At 44.5% G+C, this 21,422-nt stretch overlaps 1 protein-coding gene across 3 annotated transcripts in view; it reads right to left on the reverse strand.

Moving 5' to 3' along the window:
* LOC142590582 (uncharacterized) overlaps positions 1-21,422 on the reverse strand; it is a 123,886-nt gene that overhangs the window by 64,304 nt on the left and 38,160 nt on the right. For 2 of the 3 annotated variants that reach the window (XM_075702887.1, XM_075702888.1), the window contains exons 8-10: positions 16,702-16,890; positions 12,669-12,749; positions 741-971 (exon numbers count right to left, since the gene is read on the reverse strand). In XM_075702887.1, the coding sequence (XP_075559002.1) occupies positions 741-971; positions 12,669-12,749; positions 16,702-16,890 (501 nt within the window). The remainder of the gene's footprint in view (positions 1-740; positions 972-12,668; positions 12,750-16,701; positions 16,891-21,422) is intronic. The other variant, XM_075702889.1, reaches the window with a different exon arrangement.

Below are 21,422 nucleotides of genomic sequence, written 5' to 3' on the forward strand. Positions count from 1 at the left end.
CCGCATCGCCGATGCTCGGAATGCTTAGCTGCGAGTCTGAAACGTCCACAAGTGTAGGGATCAGCCATGCTACTGCAATGTCCACGTAGCGCCCATTTTGACATGTTGAGATTACGGTGAGTGGAGATGTCCAGACCCGCGAGGTGCAATAAGCCGAGCAGACGACGCGAACACAGGACCAATGGCGAACCACGCTGGAGTCACGTGGCAGGCACAGCCAATCGCAGACTCCGGCACGACCTTCAATTATTTGCTTTTTGTGCGCTTGTTTCTGTATGGAGGAGATCGCTGAAGCGGCAAATTTGAAGACGGAGAAATACACTTTCCAACGAGAGCAAGATGACGGCGCTCGTTCACGCCGTTCCAGATGTTGTGGCTTGAAAAACGCTGTTCTTTCTTGATTTCTGCAAAATTTTTCGCCACCTTGGCTGATAAAGCGAATATTTTAGAGCACATCTAAGTGGTTTACAGTGATGATTTTGGGTATCAGATAGAAAAAGGGTTATAGAAACTGAAAATGTGATTTTCAAAAAATCGATCTTTTGGCAATATTTCGCGACGCGAAAGCAGTGTGCCCCCTTAAGCGTGTACGGTTTAACGAGGTCTTACTGCACCGGTAAGTACTTAAAAACACACAGGAGGCTACGGCCAATTAAACAAGCAGAACCACCTCCAGAATCATTGTTGAAAGTGCTCAGCTCAAGCAAAATCCCCACCGCGTACAAGCCCAACCAACTCACCTTGGCAACCAGGCGCTCGTTGGTGCTCTTCGGTTGGACACGCGTAAAAACAAGCGCGGGCATGATGACACAGATGAGTGTGCCGATGGTGGATCCCGTCAGGCCCAGCACGATCTCGATGTTGGGCACCAGGCAAGCCGTGACCAGGGTGGCTCCCACCAACAGTACTGTCAGCATCCGGAACTGCCCATCGGGGATGTAGTCGTACGAAGGGTCGTGGAACTTGCTGCCCTGCAGAGAGCAAGAAACACCCATCAGGCCAGCCCCTTATGTGTTTTCCCTCGTTCGCCTGATCGAGTGATTGATGCGGGTTAACATCCCAAATTGGAACAGGAGCTATGAAAGACGATTCCCGAGTGCAACTGCCAGGCTTCTGTTAATGGGCACCTAAACATAGGTACAGCGCCATTTTTGCATTCTGCCTCCATCGGAATGCCACTACAATGGCTGCCTTTTGAACGCACAACTTTATATTTGGCAGCAGAACACCACAGCTACTGCAATACATATTACCTGATTATCCAATATGCCACTGGTCAAAACGTATTGCTGGGCTAGTTGGTTCATTAAGCTACCACAATATGCCACACAACAGTGACCTTTAGATAACTGCATGTGTATTATGACTGTCTCACCCCCCAACATGCTCTACACACCAAGTGCAAAAAGTGGTGCACATCTCATGAAATAAAAAGATGATGCCGACACTAAATGTGCAGCAGCATAACTAAATGGATTACTCTGGAGAATGTGGTGTTGGTTGCAGCCCAGACTGACTTCAGACATCATATGTCCCACTAGGACATATCAATAATATGACACAACGCAAGACAGTTTGGCAACACAAATGTTCCCAAGTTAGCGCAAGTCGTCATCATTATCACTGTCATCATGATCAATGTCATCATCAGCATCTTCATATTTTTTATGTCCACTGCAGGATGAAGGCCTCTTTCAGCGATCTCCAGTTACTCCTACCTTGCATTAGCCGATTTTAAGTTGAGCCTGCAAATTTTCTAACTTTATTACACCATCCAATTCTCTGCCGTCCTCAACTGTGCCTCCCTTCCCTTGGCACCCTTATAGTCTCATAGTTAACAAATGGCGAAAATTCCAGTCTCTGTTAATGTCCAAGTGGCAAGTAACTTCTTTTGGATCTTGAACATCTGGAATTTGGACAGACACATTAGAACCTTGCTGACACAATCCCATTTCTTATGATTCCCCTGTGCCAACTTTTGTGATCAAGAACATAGAACTGGCTCAATACAGTTACGCTTCTTTCTTACCAGCTGATACGTTCCAGGAAAACACAATATTTCGGCACCAACACTCATTAGATTTATACGGTAGAAAGATAGACATTTGGGCGAGTTGGTACTGGTTGAACATCTTGAAGAGGTAGCGCAATGTGATGAAGACAGAAGGCACTGTGTGTTCCTGCCCTCTGTCTTCGTCATATTGCGCTGCCCCTTCAAGATACTCATTAGATCCCCAAACTGCGATTGTACATGTTTTCCGGCTGCTAGATCCCATGTCAAGAAGAAAAGGCACGAGGCAAGCACAATTGAGAACAGTAGCCTCCCACTGAAGCAGCTTCCCTGTAGAACTCCCCTGCCCACGTCATATGAAAACACCGGCACGCACTCAGCTTTCTATACCAGTAGCAGTAAATCTCCTCACAAGTCGTCACATGCTGCATTCACAGCTATCACTGCCAACCCTGTTGCGACAAGCATCTTCACCCACCTGTTAAAAACTTTAATCTGTGTCTCAGCACGTGTGGTGCCACTGCAAGAGCACTGCACACTTTTAATAGGTGATAACTCAAATGCGCTGCTATTCCCTGCTGCAAGCGGAGCGAAGTGAATGTTACGTTTCGTTCTGCTGGCATCATATTTTGGTGTGGCTCCCGAGCATGGTTTTGTTTAGGTTTCCTGTTGGTGTTTTAAAACACTGCACAAGAGGAAAAGAACAATGCACGTCTTGGGGCGCTTGGGCGTCACCAGCTCGATGCACATTGGCGTCTCGTGCTGCAATGATTCGCGCCATGTGAGCACGTTATAACTTCCCACAAGGATGCCCCGCGTCAAAAAGCTTCTGACCAAGGCCAAATTCAACGAGTGCGAACATAAACTTGCCAAAGCCGCAAAAACGACAACACACATCTTGGGTCGCTCACGCACCACCAGCTCTGCGTGCGTCGACGTCTCGTGCTGCAACCGTTCGCGCAACACTTTGCATTACGTGGATGTTAACTACAGTACAGTCTGTCAAATTTTCTAGCAATTTCGGATCGTGAATTTTTCCAGCGAATACATTTTTCTCACATTTCTTTCCTGAACAAGTGAACGAGGTTCTACTGTACTGCCAGTGCCATTTTCTAGGACATTTGATGACAAGATAAATAATTGCACTGATGGTAAAAATAATATTCTCAAGCACTGGAATTACTACCTACCACAATTCATCCAGAGTAACAGTACAAACTTTATTAACATTTACTGAAATAATAAATATGCCATTATCATGTTGCATCTCAGATTGTCAAAATGAAGACACAAGATGTGATGGAATTCAATAAGATCTATGTTGCCAACTATGTTGACTAGTACCACCAGCCATGAATAAAAAATTACCCAATATTTCAAAGGAGGCATGGCTCACCAGGGTGAAAAATGTGCCTCGTCCGGTCAAACACAAACACTGCACTGACTCGTAACCAAAGCCAATTGCAATCTAGATCGCAATAGATACTTAGCACCATGGATTGCCTTATTGCCTAAATAAATGAGATGAATAGGGAGAACTGAAAGGCTCAATTTATCGCTAGTAAAAAAAAAAAAAATTATGGGATTTTACGTGCCAAAACCACTTTCTGATTATGAGGCACGCCGTAGTGGAGGACTCCGGAAATTTCGACCACCTGGGGTTCTTTAACGTGCACCTAAATCTAAGTACACCGGTGTTTTTCGCATTTCGCCGCCATCAAAATTATCGCTAGTAACAGCCATATACATCATCATCATCATCACAACAATAATAATAATAATAATAATAATAATAATAATAATAATAATAATAATAATAATAATAATAATAATAATAATCCTGTTTTATGTCCCCTGCAGGACGAAGCCCTCTCCCTGAAATCTCCGATTACCCCTATACTGCGCCAACCGATTCCAACTAGCGCCCGTGAATTTCCTAATTTTATTGCTCCACCTAGACTTCTGCCATCCTCGACTGCATTTCCCTTCTCTTGGAACCCATTCTGTAACCCTAATGGTCCAACAGTTATCTAACCGGCACATTACATGACCTGCCCAGCTCCATTTTTTTCTCTTGATGTCAATTAGAATATTGTCTATACCCGTTTGCTCTTTGATTCAAATCACTCTCTTTCTGTCTCTTAATGTTATGCCAAGCAATCTTCGTTCCATCACTCTTTGCACGGTCCTTAACTTGTTCTCAAGGTTCTTTGTCAGTCTCCAAGTCTCTGACCCATATGTCAGCACTGGTAAAATGCACTGATTGTACAACTTACTTTTCAACGATAATGGTAAGCTTCCTGTCAGGAGCTGACAATGTCTGCCGTATGCGATCCAACCTATTTTTATTCTATGAATTTCCTTCTCATGATCAGGGTTCCCTGTGATTAGTTGACCTAGGTAAACGTACTCCTTCACAGATTTTAGAGGATTACTGGCATTCCTGAACCCTTGTTCCTTTGCCCGGCTATTCATCATTACCTTTTTCTTCTGCATATTAATCTTCAACCCCACTCTTACACTGTCCCTGTTAAGTTTTCAATCATTTGTTGTAACTTGTCTGCATTGTTGATGAATAGAACAATGCCATCGGCAAACCGAAGGTTACGAAGGTATTTGTCGTTGATCCTTACTCCTTAGTCTTCTTAGTTTAACAGCTCCAATACTTCTTCCAAGCACGCAGTGAATAGCTTCGGAGAGATTGTGTCTCCCTGTCTAACCCCTTTCTTTATAGGTATCTTCCTGCTTTCTTGTGTAGAATTAAGGTAGCTGTGGACCCTCTGTAGATATTTTCCAAGGTATTTACGTAAACATTCTGTACTCCTCGATTACTTAATGCCTCTATGACTGCTGGTATTTCTACTGAATCAAATGCTTTTTCGTAATCTCTAAAAGCCATATAGAGAGGCTTATTGTACTCTGTGGATTTCTCGATAACCTGAATTATGACATGGATGTGATCCATTGTAGAGTATCCTTTCTTGAGGCCAGCCTGTTCCCTTGGTTGAATAAGGTCCAGTGTTGCCCTTATTCTATAGGAGATTATTTCGGTAAATATTTTATTTAATACTGGGAGTAATCTAATGGACCTATAATTTTTCAATTCTTTAACGTCTCCCTTTTTGTGGATTAGTATAATGGTTGCATTCTTCCAGTTTTCTGGGACCCTTGCAGTCGAAAGACACTCCATATAAAGAGCCACCAGTTTTCCAAACATTATGTCTTCTCCATTTTTGATTAAATCGACTGTTATTCCATCTCCTGCCGCTCTCCCTCATTTCGGGTCTTGCAAGGTCTTTCTGACCTCATCACTAGTTATAGGAGGAGCTTCTGTATCAAGTTCATTACTGTTTCTAATGGATGTATCGTGACTTCTCTGGGTACTGTAGAGGTCATTACAGAATTCTTCTGCTGCTTTTACTATATCTTCGAGATTGCTGATGATACAGTAAAACCTCGTTAAGGCGTACCCGCTTAAACAGTAGTTTCGTCTTAAAAGTAGTAAAGTCAAATCCTCGACTCGGCGGCCATTGAAAATAATGTGTTTTGTATCCGCATAAACCGTAATAGCTTATTGCGTACGCATCGGTTAACACGTAGTGTTCCCACTTTTTGTCGTGCAAACATGGTGGCGCGCCGTTTCTGTCGGGTGGCCCGGCAGAACAACAAGCCTCAGAGGTGGGAACAACGACCTCCAAGCGCCCTGTGTATTTGTGCGTGAAGCCGGATCAACATCAACATCATTTCGGCGCCGTGCCAGACCAAAGAGCGTCATGGCATCATGCAGACAAGGACTCGCGTCATGCCGAAGCTCAGATAAAAAAAAAGGCACCGGGTGCACAGCATAAAAGAAAAATTAGACATCGCTCGTGCTATTGCTCGTGCTATCGATCATGACACGAAGAAGTCTGCGCTGGCACGCGACAGGGATCTGCTGTTGACTACAGTGTGTGGCATTTGGAATGCGAAGACGTTGCTCGGCAGTGCTGCTGCGACCGCAAAGAGATGTCGGCTACGAGGTTTGACTTTTCGCCATCGTTGCCTCTGTTGTTGCCGAAGTGTCGACTAGCAACAGTGATGAGGACGACACGGAAAGCGACAGCATGGGCGATTCAGGCCTGACAGTAGCAGAAGCTGTGCGTTACGTCAGCCTCATGAATGCAATCATCGCGACGAGAACAGCACCCCGCAATAAAAAGGTGCCCCGCGACTTCTGTAACACTACCGCGCCTGTGCACGGAGAATATGTAACACCAACGAGGAATCTGCCATACGAGTGTTTGCCAAGAAGAGGGGGCTGGCTGAAAACCTGGCTCGGAGCTTCAGTAAGTTTAAGGCCGCAGTCGTCGCTGCTAGGCCGCCGCGGCATCAAACAAAAATAATTTTTGTCGCGCGAAGTGAATAAATACTGAATTTTTTTTCCCCTTTCATCGCACTCTTTCCGAGTTCCGTTTTTGACAGGTAAGTGGGCGATCTCATGCTATTTTGGTTAAACAGCACTACCGTTTAGCACGTACGTTTTTCGAGCTCTGGCCAACTACAGTTTAACGAGGTTTCCCTGTATTACCCTGCTTATCTTTCAGTTCGTACATCTTGGTTTGTCCTATGCCAAGTTTCCTTCGTACTGATTTCATGCTGCATCCATTTTTTACGGCTTCTTCAGTCTTTCTCACATTATAGCTTCGAATATCCCTTATTTTCGCCTTGTTGATCAGTTTTGACAGTTCTGCGAATTCTATCTTATCTCTTGAGTTGGACACTTTCATTCTTTGTCGTTTCTTTATTAGATCCTATGTTACTTGGCAGAGCTTGCCTACTGGTTGCCTTGGTGCCTTGCCTCCCACTTCCATTTGTGCCTCTGAAGCTAGCCTAGTTACGGTTTCATTCATTATATCTATGTCATCTTCATCTCTCTGTTTTAAAGCTGCATATTTGTTTGCAAGTACCAGCCTGAATTTGTCTGCTTTTACCCTTACTGCCTCCAGGCTGACCTGTTTCTTCCTGACCAATTTTACTCTTTCTCTCTTTAAATTGAGGTGAATCCTAGCCCTCACTAACCTGTGATCACTGCACTTTACCCAACCTATCACTTCTGCATCCTGCACTATGCTGGGATAGGCAGAAAGTATGAAATCAATTTCATTTCTTGTTTTACCATAAGAGCTTTCCTAGGTTCACTTTCTGTAGCTGCGCTTCCTGAAAAAGGTGTTCATTATTCCAAGCTTATTACTTTCTGCGAATTCTACTAGCATCTTTCCTCTAGCATTTCCAGAATCAACGCCGTAGTTGCCAATTGCTTGTTCACCAGCCTGCTTTTCCCCACTTTTGCATTGAAGTCACCCATTACTACAGTATACAGAGTTTGCACTTTTCTCATCGCTAATTCAACATCTTCATAAAACTGATCTACTTCATCATCATCGTGACTGGATGTTAGAGCATAGGTTTGTACTACTTTTAATCTATACCACTTATTAAGTTTGATTACGACTGCAGCCACCCTCTCACTAATGTTGTAGAATTCGTCAATGTTGCCTGCTTTGTCCTTATGGATTAGAAATCCTACCCCATATTGCTTCTTATCTGGAAGACCTCTCTAGCAGAGGACATGGCCGTTATTCAGCAATGTATGAGCCTCACCAGTTCTGATCTCACTAAGGCCGATGGTATCCAAACCCATGTCTGATAGTTCCTCAAAGAGCCCTGCTAAGCTAGCCTCACTCGACAGAGTTTGGCAATTAAAGGTTGACAGGGTCAGTTTCCATTGGTGGCCTGTCCGGACCCAGAGATTCTTAGCACCCTCTGCTGCGTTACAGGTCTGACACCCGCCTTGGTCAGGTGCTCCACAGCTGCTGGGCACTGCGGGCCATGGGTTAATTGTAGGAAACATTTGGGAGGCAGTGGCCAAATACTGCACCAGGGAGGCCAATTCTTGTTCTGTTGAGGGAGTGTCTTTGTTGAAGCTTAGTGGGTCTTTCTAATTTGGTTGCACCTGGATCAGTATAGCCCCACTAACTCTCGGCATCTTTGGCCGGTGTTAGGCGTCATGCCAAGCCTGCAGATGTAGTGCACTAGAAGAGGTGAATTTCAAGCTCACTATTGTCAAATTAAAAAAAACACACCTTTATAGAAGGATTCGAACTTCCGACTATGGCAAATGAGCATTCGACATAGCTCAGTCAGGTAATCTCGTAGGCAGCAAGGCTGCCTCAATGCCGACAATTACAGTCCAGAGGGCCCTACGTGCCCAAAAACTTTTGATTTATCCGCGATAGATGTGTTTTCCTGATCGCGGTGAGTAACTCAATATAGAATTACTTCTAAACGGTTCTGGCCCTGTAGGTCCAGAATCTCACATGCGCAGGCGGCCGAGAACTCGGCTAGGCAAACCCTGCAGGCGTACTGACGACCTTTCACAGTTGAGAATACACGCTCGTGATCTACAGGAGTACAAACGGGAACCTGCAAAAACGAATATATGTACATATATATGCGGTACATATATACGTATATATATAAACATATGTATATATAAGCTGAAGCTTTCGCTCTCGAACGAATAGTAAGACTCCGCCATCAGGTTCTTTGCAATACAAAGTTCATACCGCTACTCGCACTGAAAATAATAATAACGCACAAGATGCGCTTGCTTCGATCACAAAAAGGGGGGCATCTCAGTAGGCACACATCGGCAGCGCACTTCGGAAATTTCTGCAACCAATTTCGTAAATCTTACGTGCCTAAAAACTTCTTTGATTTACCCATGATAGATACGTTTTCCTGATCGCGATGGGTAACTTAATATAGGAGTTCTAAATGGTTCTGCCATTGTAGTTCCGGAACCTCACGTGTGCAGGCGGCCGTGAACTCAACTAGACAAACGATACAGGCATACCGACGACCTTTCACCGTTGCAAATGCATGCTTGTGATCTACAGGAGTACAAACGGAACCCCGCGAAAATGAATATAGGTGCAAATGTAGAAGAAATGGACGCAAACAACAGCCTCTTCTTCTTCCTTTTTTTTTTACTTGATGAAAATCGGTATTTGAACTTTACAACTGATGTCGTTATCGTTATGTTATTTATATATATTTTTTTGCTTGATACTGCAAACCTTCTCATCGCTTTTTTCTCTTCCTTTAGTGCTACATATTTTTTTTTTTTTTGGTGAGGGAGGGGGGAGGGATATCTCACTAGAAAGTCAGCGCGAGGCATGTTGATAGAGTCAGTTTAAGTCAATTTAGTATATCTCAAATACCTGAAAACATGCTTAAGTTATCCGCGGTACACAGGTTTCGCTGATTGTGGCAGGTGGCATGGCATAGTATTCCTCAATGGTTCTATCAACGTGGTTTCGGAGTCTCCTGTACACAAGCGGCCATGAACGCGGGCGGCTAGATACACAACATATTTTCGGCAAATTTGAACAGCACTCAAAAGTAGTGTGGGAAAAAGAAGAAAATAAGAAAATGAAAAAAAAAAAAGGGTTTCAGCGCTTACCGCGAATTCCCTAGTTGCGTATGGAGGGAAGTACCCAAACAATTCACGGTCTCAGCTGCCTGTCTCATGCATTGGAGAAGTCTTTCCAAACGAGACGGAACTAGTACTGATGCGCCGCGCAAGGCTGAGACGTCAGACGTGAGGAGGGTGCACTGAGTGAGACTTTCGCTCAAAGGCAAATTCTCATTGGCGAGACGGGCCACCAAACAGTAGTTTTGACCCGCACGTCTGAGCCTCCTTTTCCTTCAATGTCCCAATGCCTTTCATTCTCTCAGCGGAAGCTGCCACAAGACTGGTGAGAGACAAGACGATGCGACAAGATGACAGATGCAACAACACTGTCTACAAGCTGTGGTGCAGAAAAACCATGCAGACAAGCAGGAATTAGAGATGCGAATGGTGCATCTCAGAAACAGTGCATACACAGAAACATGCTTCAAGCTCACCCTGGATCATATCGCACTCGCACCTAACGAAAAGGACACTAAATGCCAATGTTAAGGCAGACTGATTTTAAAGTTTGCTTTGCGCAACAGTAAAATTGTCAATGTTGTAGAGAGCAAATAAAAACATCTGTGAGAAAATTTTGAAAAAAAAAAAGGACGTTTTACAGAATTGCAAAAGCAGAACCATTAAAGCTCGTCGAAAGTAAGAATCAGTTCACCTAATGCTCAGGACTAGGGCAACCTAGTTCCCGCTTGGACCAGAGAAAACAAACGAATTTGTACTTTCGAGCTCGCTAAGTTGCGGGGTGCAGGTATCTGGCCAGAACCTGCCATCACACGGGCAAATTTAGTGGCACTTTCAGCAAGTGCATTTACCCATTAGCGACACTCGGAGGAAGTCAAACAGAAAGGTTTGGTGGCGTGCCATGAAATGTACTTGCGAGTGAGTGCATTCTATAAGCTCACTTTATTACATCAAAGTGTGTAACCTCAATGTGCTTCAAAAGTAAATAACACTCAAATGCTGAATCAAAACTTATACAAAACAACCTTCTAGCAGTTTCAAATGTTATAAGCATCTCTGGCCATCTGCAATTAAAAAAAAAAAGAAATTCTTTGGTGGCCTTGGATAGCCTTGCGCAAATTCATTTGTGTTATAATGCGATTGGAAAGATTTACGTTATCTAGGTTAATATTCGTGCTAAATACTGTCCTTAAATACACTGCAACATTGCTTTGCAAATATTGCCAAAAAAAGAAACTGTAGCGCGACTACCAACTTAGCCACTGACATTGTCATCAATACCGATTGACACTTTCCTTTTTAGTGTAGCAGCACACCACTGAAGCAGCACTCAGTGCCTCTAGGGGCAGTTGCTCAAAGTGACAATAAATTTGCCCGTCTGACTTGGCTGCAAGCTGTTCTTATTTCTCACTCTGTTGTGCAGGCTTCCTTATTTCCCCCAAATGCCCCATTTCTTCTGCTGGCGATGTTGTGGCGATTAATGCGTGAAGAAGTTTGCAGCCAAACAATGAGAGATACGTGAATTACAGAAGTAAAATGAGTGGCCAAGTTGCACTCCGGCACGCAGATCTTGCCTCAGCCTCATCAAGATGGTGAATCTTGGACTAGGATTGCAAACAAGTAGGGTTCTGCCTTTTCGGAGTTTTTATTTATGCAGCAAATATTGTAGATTATCAGAGCTTTTCATCCTTTTTTATACTGTTGTTCACCTTTTAGTTTCACCTTTACCCCTAAAACAGACTCGTTCGCAAGAAGAAAGAAAAACTGATTACATCCGCAAGAACATTTTCATATTTACATTTACCATTTACTAGATTTAGAATGGCAGACAGGCCAACAAACAGTTCTGTTGAGACAGGTTTATTGCCATACAATTTACTACAATATATACGCTAATGTTGAAATCAATAATTGTGGTATGCTCTTTTCAATTAATATGCAGAATGAAACACTGAGAATGGCCTTTCAACATTCGCACTGGACACAAGAAAAGCCAGATTCAGTATAGGACTTGAATGAACAGGCCAGTCTCTGGCATTCACTTGCCAGAGAACTGTGATCAACCATTTTTTTTTTTCAACAACACAGGGATTGCTCTGCAGGGGGACAAATGAGGGGAGGAGGGAAGGGGCTGCCCCCTCTCCCCCCAAGTTTTTTTCTGCTATCCCTATCTTGGTTAGGACTACTTAGATGTATGAGAAAGCCTGCCAACAAAATTTTGCACATTGCCTATTATGTACTTCACTATAGCCTGCACAGCCACTTGTAACAGTATTGATCAGCACTTTTTGAGACAGCCGAACTCCCTTTTCACATCGCATTTCATTTAGTAGTGTGCAGTGGACAGCTAAGTTCACTATCACTCAATACTCTTAAGCGAGGGCGACATCTGGAAAAAAAACTGGCCATTGCCTTGCTACACCATGTCTTGCCTTAAAATATGCACTGAACAGCACTAAATTATCACTTTACAAGAACTGAGTGCCTGAAAGACTACAACCAGATAAGCTTGTGTTCTGCAATTTGACTGTTGGGTGATCCAAAATTATTTGCGATTCTCTCTTTGAGGTCCAATTAATAAATGTTACACATTCTTGGTTAAGTGGGTTTCAGGCCAATAACGGCCTTGTCCTAATGTGACAATTCTGTTGCATAGGACATGACATGGCTGACACTTGCGTCGCGTCTTGTCCGCAGTTGAGTATCCTGTGTGCTTTGCTGCACCGTGCTGCCAACCCAGTAGCTTATACTTAGACACACTCAGCAACTTTGTTTCTGGGCATTGATCTTGCAAAGCATGCTCAAGGGTGCAAAGTGCGATGTGATCAATGCTGTTCTGTTATCACGAATGCCAACTGACTGACTTGGTAAACTCTCTTATGCAATGTCGTTCTCGCAATTAACTTTCTGGTGTAAAAGGCTTACGGATTGGTTCAACACATTTGTTCTATTGCAGTACAGTCCTCGCAGGCGACATTTTAGTTGCAAAGCCTGATCTAATCAATGGTACTCTGCCGTCACAAAGGTTTGCAGACTCAGCTGACAACTTGGTTCTTCCGTAGGTGTTCTCACAGGCAACTTTCTGGTGCTAAACGGTGCGATCTGTGTGCTGCAGTGAGCAACATGGGCGGTCCACACAGACAGCGTCGCGGCTACTACTCACTCGACGAGCCCAACACTTGCCTGTTCCCCCAGAGCGACCGTGGCCAAGAGATTTTCGTGCTCTGGGGCACAGGGGCTCAGACACGTACGAGAGCTGTTGGCCTGCACAGGATGACGACGCTGCGCGTTATTAGGAGGCTGCAAATGCGATATCGTGTTTTGTGGGACATTATATTGCAGCGAGATGCTGCTAGCTTCACTATTAATCCCACAGTGCATCCTGAGTAATGACAAATATGAAAAAAAAAAGGGGCAGGCGGGGGGGGAACACTTAAAGGGCCCTTAAAGTTCCTTTTGCCATAAAATTTCTCCGGATGAGGCAGAACGATTCGCAGAAGAACTGAATTATGTTTTTGTCAATAATGGGGTGCACTCTCAGCACTCATTGGAGAAGAGAACATTTTTTATGGTACTTCTATGTTGGCGAAGATGAAAACAAAAATACTGCTTGCTACCATAGAAAGGCTCTTACAGATAGAAGACAGCCTGAAATGTATAGAAAGTTCTGTTGATCTGAAATTTTCACTTCTCCGTGTTTCACTTTTCCTGGAGTCTACTGTATACATTTCCTACTGACAAATCGGTAAACAGCTTGCAGACATTATGAAAGGGGCCGATTGCTGTGCTGTTACAGAACTTCCATATGAAATCAATGCCATCTGTCCAATGCTTATCTCCATGTTGCTACAGCCATCATACAAGTCACTTTGGCATGATGCAATGGCTTTTTGCAAGCAGAGATATCAACCCTTTGACAGTCAATGACGCAAATATACGGCGCCGCGAACAAGTCCAAAAATGGTCGCTGCCGTATATTTCAGGCGCCATCTGTACGTTTAAAAAGCGTGCCAATTTCCTCACTTTTTCTTTTCTGTCATGTGCAGCCACTATGTGGGAATACATGGAATTTTTTTCGCGCACCTCCCTCTCTCGGTTTTCGTTGCGTGGTTTGTTTTAGTTTAGTTCGCTCCCGCGCGTCTATATAGTACCACTCGAGCATTGGCGCGCGCGCGGGCGGGTGGCGGCTTGGGTTTTGTTTTCGCGGGCGGTTTCGGCGCCTTGCACTTGCAAAACTGATGGCTATCTCGTTACTAATGGCTCAAAGGGCGACTGCCTATTTGTCGCTCGTTTAGTGCTCACAGGGGTGCGCATAGGAAGGATGCAGCCGTGCATGCGTTTTCGTTGCTTTTTTTTTTTTGACACTCGCGAAAACTAATTGCCTCCGGTTGGCGATAAGATGAAGATTAGTGGAAGTTTGTCCCACGTGCTTTTTTGATGGGAACACAACCACACAGTTTTCTTAAGTGTGCGCACCTACGCAGTTTGATTACGCTATGGATGTACATATTAGATATTAGTGTAAGAGCAGGAACATTTGAGACTTGCGAAACATTCTCGTGTGCGCATATTCAAGGCCTTGAACTATGTGTATAAAAATGCATCAAATTTTTAATTCTTATAAGTTAATTTCCTTTTTTATTGTTGTTATTCATGAATGAAGAGTACGTATATACCAACGCAACATGTTTTTTTCTCACTTTACGATCACGCTAGAAAAATTGCGGTTAATTTTTTTCGAAATAAGTCCCCAAGAAGAATTGAAATCTGCAATATAAAAAATCGACCCTGGGCGGTCGCATATGGCGAAAAAAATCGACCCTTATAGGGTTAACGTTTGTCACCAATTTCATTGCTCTCAATAGATTGAGGGTGCTCCTAGCAGAGCGCATCAGTGTTTACCAGGAACAGTTTTGAAAGAATTATTTCACGAAGATGTTTCTGACCATGAGTCCCACTTCCATCCCCACATTCATGCCCAATGCTTGTAAGCTGCTTCATCGGTGTGTTACCGCCACTTTAAGGGCCCTTTAAGTTGCATGCGAGGCAGGGCAGCTACAAAAGAAGGTGAGGCAACAACGTCAGGAAGGCAAGAAAAGGCAATCCTAAGGCAAAACAAAAGAGCCAAGACCGCAACCACACAATGACAGAAAAAGCAGCATGCTAAGTAAAGCAATCAAAGGGCTAGTTGGTGCACGTTCATGATAAGGTTGCGCCGAGTTTTACAGTGGCACAAAAGATGGCAAAGAAGGGAAGAAAGATGCAAACGGATGAAGCACAAACTACCATCTCTTGATTTTTGTTAGAGAACATGCTAATATACAAAGTGATAAGGGAAGCAAGGGGAGCAGTGGCAGGTCATGCGACAACGCGATAGCAGCCAGACCTAAAGAGTTCAACGGCACTCATTCCATCCGGAGACTTTGATTTCGGCTTCTGTGAGTGTGATAGAGGGAGTGCTTATGCACAGGTTTTTTCTGTTGTGGATTGTGAGAGCTTCCCATGCTTCTCTTTTCGTTTTTGTTTTGTTTTAACTTTTCCTATAACTATGGTCTTGTCTAGCAGAGGCGAGCGTTTTCACTGTTTACAGTCACTCTGTGACTTATCTCAGGACCTTATCGTACTTGGACTTTATACGAAACATGATGCTGCTCCAACTCCACCAGTCGCTCTTCAGTGCGTTGCGCACAATTTGAGAGGTGTGTTTGAAAGCTGCTACTTGTAGTTCAACCATTTGGCCATCTGGCTCGGCAAAAGTTTCCATTTATGGTCTCGGTATTTCTTTGCAGCAGCAGTGAAATTTCGTTATACTGAAGTTGCGTGTGAACTCACTTTGTTATACTGAGGTTCAAAATACATGGTGTTCAATGGGCGAGAAGTTGAAAAAAGTTGAATACTCCGTTATATCAAGAATTATAATATACTGAAGCTCACTGCATCGAGGTTTAACTGTATCCGATATAATAAAGGTATTTTCGTATCCAACTTGACTTCATTATAATGCCTCTTAACCCGCAGCTAGATTTGGAATTTGAGACCACGTAAGTTTTTAATTCAGCCTCTTAAGATGCCAAAGAAATATCTAAAAAATCTAGTGTCGAATGGGCTAATGTACCTGGAACTATCTAGAATCTGTGGTAGGAACACATAGCTCGCTTGCACTTTATGACATGCAAAAAGGATGCTGCAGCAGGTTCTCACTCACTGGAAACTCACTGACAAGGCCACAGGCGGCATTTTAATCAACAAACAGATTTATTCCCTGTTGTGTAAAACGAAAGGAACAGCGAAAGGGCTATAGCGGTGGTATGGCAGTCTTGCTTTATAGGTGAAAGCTCCTGCAAAGTGTGCTCAGCCACATGCAACTAAAAGTTAACCAGCAAAGCTTAATCTACGGGAACTGTCATCGAGGCAGAAACATTATGGATATGGCCAGCAGCTGTGAGCCACCATTCCATGCAAGTCGTGCTAGTCTAAGCCGTGCATGGGTCACCAGTATGTGCTGTAATTGGCTTCTCTGCGACTCATCACTGGGCGCTACCTCACCTTCTAGCTCGAAAACACAGTGCTTCCTGAGCATGGCAGAGGCATCCTAGGCACACTATGAAATGAATGTGGAACCTTTCTTTGTCCTGGCGACTTCTTGAGCTCAGTAAACTGCTGCCCTGTCAGCGTAACAAAAGGACCAGACATAGTTGAGTGGTCTTGCATGAGCCATGGTCTGCAAGTCGTGACTTGTGCTGCGGCATTTGTGTTCATAAACCTCCACATTTATTGGAGAGACATTTGCTTCCCCCTTTTTTTTTATTCCACATCATTTTTGCACTACAACTGTGACAATGTGGCGTTGACAGTTGTTCGTTGCAAAAGAAGATCGCGACTGCTGGTCACAGTCCACCCGCAGTCGCTGACCGCAAGATGGCGTCCGCGCTTTCAATCTCATGGAGCACAGTTGTTGCCTAAAAGAGCTATGAACACACAATGCACTACCACATGAAGCTCAAACGGAGTAATGAAACAGTATAGTTGAGTATGTCAACAAACGAAACCGCTAGAATTTGGCGTCAAGGAAGTGGCCCACACTGTAAAGATGCACGATGTTAGATGCCAGGGTACACAAGAGTAATCATATCACCGAAAGTTGTCATGGCAAAATACGGTCCACCGTTTACTTTGCCATCCAAAGAAAACCGATGCAATGGTGCCGGCAGCTCACCCTTTTGAAGAGCAGGGAGTGGAGGCTGGTGCGGCAGGGGAACAGGCAGAGTGGGAAGGACACCACCAAGGTAGCCACAAAGCCCAGCTTGATGAACTCGGAGGCCAGCGAGGAGCCCAGGCGCACCAGCACGTTGCCTGGCAGAGGACCTCCACTGCCGCAGAACGCCACGTACCCAAAGAAGCCCATCTGCACACAGTTGTACGCATGTCAGGGGTGCTGTCTGCTGTTGGCACATAAAGGCCAAAGAGTGGCCTCCCAGACATTTAAAAGAAAGAAAGACCCAGTGTTAAGATTAGGCCAGAAATGAAGGCGGTGACAGAAAACGTGTGTTAATTCTGCGTTTGTGCTCTTTCCTTCATAGCTGTCCACATTTTTCTTGAGCTGAAGAGCTTAGGTTGGGGTCAGTTGTAAGAGTTGAAGGCACGTCAAGATTGTTGTAGCTTTTATTCCTTCAACTTCCTCATCGTGAATGTGAAAAATAAACTTTCTTTGTCTTTGTTTGTACATGTTTTCAGAGGCATTATATGGAAAGAAGAATGTAAGAGAAGGCTGCATATGGCATCTGAAATTGTGTCCTGTGTCCATGTGTTGCCTACCTGTTGTGGGTGTGTCCTTTCTTCCCATTCTTGTACCTCAGTAGCATATTTCAATTCAACAATCTCTTAAGCTGTTAAGCAGATTTCGTATTTTTTAGTAAAATGGAATACCAGCAGCCTCGGTAATGAGCTGTACTGACAGTATGACAGTACACTTGACTACTGACCAAATTTTACAGTGAACAGCTATATTTGCTGCTCTTGACATTACAGTCGAACCCGGATATATCGAATTCGACGGGGATCGGAAAATAGTTCGATATAGCGAAAATTCGATATACAGACATAGGCCAAAAAAGCACTCACGATCATAACAAATTGTGACTTACCGATTGGAACAGCCGCGAATCGCATAGCATGTGCACACAATATGAAAGCCCTTTATTTCACGGAAAAAAAAATCACTAATTTTGGGCTGCTTTTTCCTCTGGGAAATGAAGTTGAAAACACTAGTCTCAATCTTCTTGAGACTGTCCAGGTGCGAGAACCCAGTGCCTTCCATTTCGCCGCAACAGCGCCGAATCAGGCTGAACGCTGACACCAGTTCAGTGGCTGTGCACGGACGGGTTTCTTCGAAAACACAGTTGCCCTCGTCATCACTGGAATCGCCGTCTTGAACGCCAGCTATTCCAGCGACAATGTCCTCATCAGCGAGGTCGGCTACTGCTTGAACTTCGCTGTCAGCGTTAATGAAGTCATCAACAATCACTTTGCACGGGACTGCACCGGGAAAATTGGACAAGTCGCGAAACGCATCCTCCAAGCACTCATCGTCATCTAAAGCTTCCGGAAATTCATCTCCGGCCACTTCAAGGCCTGCCTTGCTGAAATAGTTGGCTACTGTGGCCTGCTTCACGTCGCCCCAAGCGCTGGTAATCATCTGGATCGCGCCGAGCAGGTCAATCTTGAGATCGCTTCCCATGCGGGGGTTTACAAGGAGCTGTTGAATAAGTCGCTTCCGATAGCCTACCTTGAATGCCTTTATGATACTCTGGTCGAGGGGCTGCAGTCTCGCTGTGGTGGTCGGCGGGAGAAACTTCAGTTCGATGTGCTGCAGCTTGCAAGTCGTTTGATGGGCCGGACAGTTGTCATCACAACTGTGCGGTCATCACACAAGTGCCCAACCCCAATGGTAAACACAATTAATGATTGCCCTGTGGCAGCATCCGTCTTCACGGCGCTTAAGGTACAGTGATTGCAAGGAGCATGTCACCACCCAAAAAAAAAACGCCTCTTTTCTGCCTACCTTCGAAAGGTTTTCAAGCAACATCAGTAGCCCACAATGTCCAATTACAGTTTTTACCAGATTCTAATGTGCACTGCTTTTTCCCCCCAAGAGAATTGGGCTGAAAAATTTTCTGTGCAGTGCATTCAGATACAATAAGATTTCTACTCTGCTAAGGAGCGTTATATCATTTCTACGTTGCTTTTCTACTTTTCACAGATAAAAAGCATGTGCGCGTTTTATTCGGGGCACGTTATAATTGAACAAATAGTGCCAAAGAAATCAGCAATGTGTTCTAGAGTTGTTTTTTTCTGCATCTTGGCTAATTCAGCCTGCCGGATAATTTTATCATTTTCGTCGGCCTCGCTGAATTAATGGCAGTTGACTGTACTTCACGGCACCGAAAAAGGAAAGAAGGCAGACAGACACACAAATAACACTTATCAGCTAGTCCTTGTTCACTTAACACATCGTGCTTAGTGCTCAGATCGCCTAAGTTCATTTAATTCACTGCTTCACACTGTACTCACATGCTGACTAGCTGAAGAGTTTATGTCTGCACAATACTGTTCCAAAAGCTTGGCAAATTACAGTAAAACCTCATTGATTTTACCCTCATTAATTTGGAAAATCATAATTCGGACCTGCCCTTTGGTCCTGGCAGGCATATGAATTATTGAAGGAGATGAAACTCTCGTTAATTTGGACGCATTTGGCCGCACATCAGTTAATTCGGACAACTCTTGGAGCTCGACAAATGCGGAGCGCCGTAAATATGACACACAAGAGCAAAAACAGCGCAAGCGTCCACCGAAACGATGCGACAGATGCGCATCACCACAGTGATCAGTGGAAATAGCACTTACCGTATTCACTCGAATCTAACGTGCACCTTTTTTTCTGATAACACGAGTCCAAAAATCGCATGCGCGTTAGAATCGAGTACGACCCTAAATCCGCATTATTATATCACCATCGGCATTCGAAAAATGGTCGCCTCGTATGCACTTCTAGCTGCTGCCATAGCTTCCTCCATGTGCATATCTCCATGTTGTACGTGTAACCAGGCGCTGGTGTAACCTAGTCTACCACCTGTCTTCCCGGTTTCTGCGTTTATTCAATCAGCATGGGAAGCACTGGCTGCGAAGACATGCTGCGTCCACCATGATGCTGCATTTAAAAGGAAAGTTAGCATGTGCACGGAGACGGACGGAAATCAGACCGCATTACGGGCGTTCGGAGCTGCCAAAATTTGCGTGTGGAACTGGCGCAAACAGAGGGAGAATATTTTCCCAGCAAACAACAAGGAAAGGTTTCAGTGGACCGAAGCAGGGCCGTTTCGCCGAAATAAAGAGCTGCTCACGGAATAAGTACAAGAGCAGCAAGCAGTACAGCAGCCTGTGACGACTGATCTGCTCAAAGTACGAGTGATGCAGTTAGCCCTACAGAAAGGGCTAATGCGGAGTGACTTTAAAGCGAGCAGATGCTGGCTATAAAATTTTACGAAAAGAAAAGGCTTTTCTCTTTGAAGGTGAACAGGCATATGCCAAAAATTGCCCAAGAAATATAAAGAGAAATTGCAGTTTTCAGCAGTACGCTTTCAAGTTGCGCCACAGAAATGGCTACCACTTCGGACAGATTGGAAATGCCGATCAGACGCCGCTCTACTTTGACATACCTGCCACCACAGCAGTTGAAAAGAAGGGGGCAAAGCAGGTGCACGTTTTGTCTTCCGGCCACAAAAAAACTAGAGTCACCGCAATGCTTTGTTGCACTGCGGATGGGCACAAGCGGCCCCCGTATCTTATCTTCAGACGGAAGATGCGCCCGAAAGGAATCGTGCTTTCGAGTGGCGTGATTGCGCATGCAAATGAAAAAGGTTGGATGACCACGGACTTTGTCGCTGACTGGATTGATAACGTTTGACGGGAGAGACCCAGCAGCAGTTTGGGTCTGCATGGGATGCTTGTGCTCGACGCGTTCAGGTGCCACCTTGACCAGTGCATCAAGGACAAGCTGGCTGCATGCGACACCGACCTTGTCGTGATACCCGGCGGCATGACATCGCAGCTCCAGCTGCTCAATGTTTGCTTTGAACAAGTCAGTGAAAGACAGAATTTGATCGCTTTACACCGAATGGCTTGTCAGTGGCTGCCACGAATTCACACCCACCAATAAAATGAAGCGTGTCTCACTGTAGGACTTTGCTGGTTGGGTGAAAGATGCATGGTGCACGATCCCGTCTGCCATGGTCAACAAGGCCTTTAAATAGTGCGGGATTTCGAATGCCATGAACGGCACCGAGGACGAAATGCTTTGGTCTGTTGATAGCGATAAGGAGTTGTCTGACAGCGACGACGAGCGATAACTATTGCCCCACGCGACTCGTACTGGTGCAGTGAAAATTTTGGCGGCAAGGTACGCCACTTCTGTTTGTGTTTTTATGCATCGCAACTTAGTGTATTAGGAATAAATCTGTTTTTTCCAAATGAGAGAAAATAGTATTTCTATATGAAAGCACGAGGTGCACATATTGTACTCTATATATTTTATATATTTTTTTTGGTCACGGAAAATGGGTGCGCGTTAGAATCAAGTGAATATGGTAAATGACAGCAATGCCAGGACGCCTATTTGTGCCCTCAAAGCCTTTATTCTTGCATTTACCGCACCGTATTGGCGACATGCCTTCATGACTGCGTAGCCGCCATCCACGATTGCATCAACAGCTGCCATGGTTTCATCCACACCAGTTTTGTGGCAAACAATGGTTTAATTTTGACTAGGAACGTGCGTCGGCTGCGTGCCTTCGTAACTATGTAGTAGCCATCCATGATCGCAATGACAGTGACCGCGGTTTCGTCCACGGTTGCAGCTAATGGTAGTTTCATATTAAA

This window comes from Dermacentor variabilis, chromosome 8, assembly GCF_050947875.1.
Source record: "Dermacentor variabilis isolate Ectoservices chromosome 8, ASM5094787v1, whole genome shotgun sequence".
Classification (NCBI taxonomy): domain Eukaryota; kingdom Metazoa; phylum Arthropoda; class Arachnida; order Ixodida; family Ixodidae; genus Dermacentor; species Dermacentor variabilis.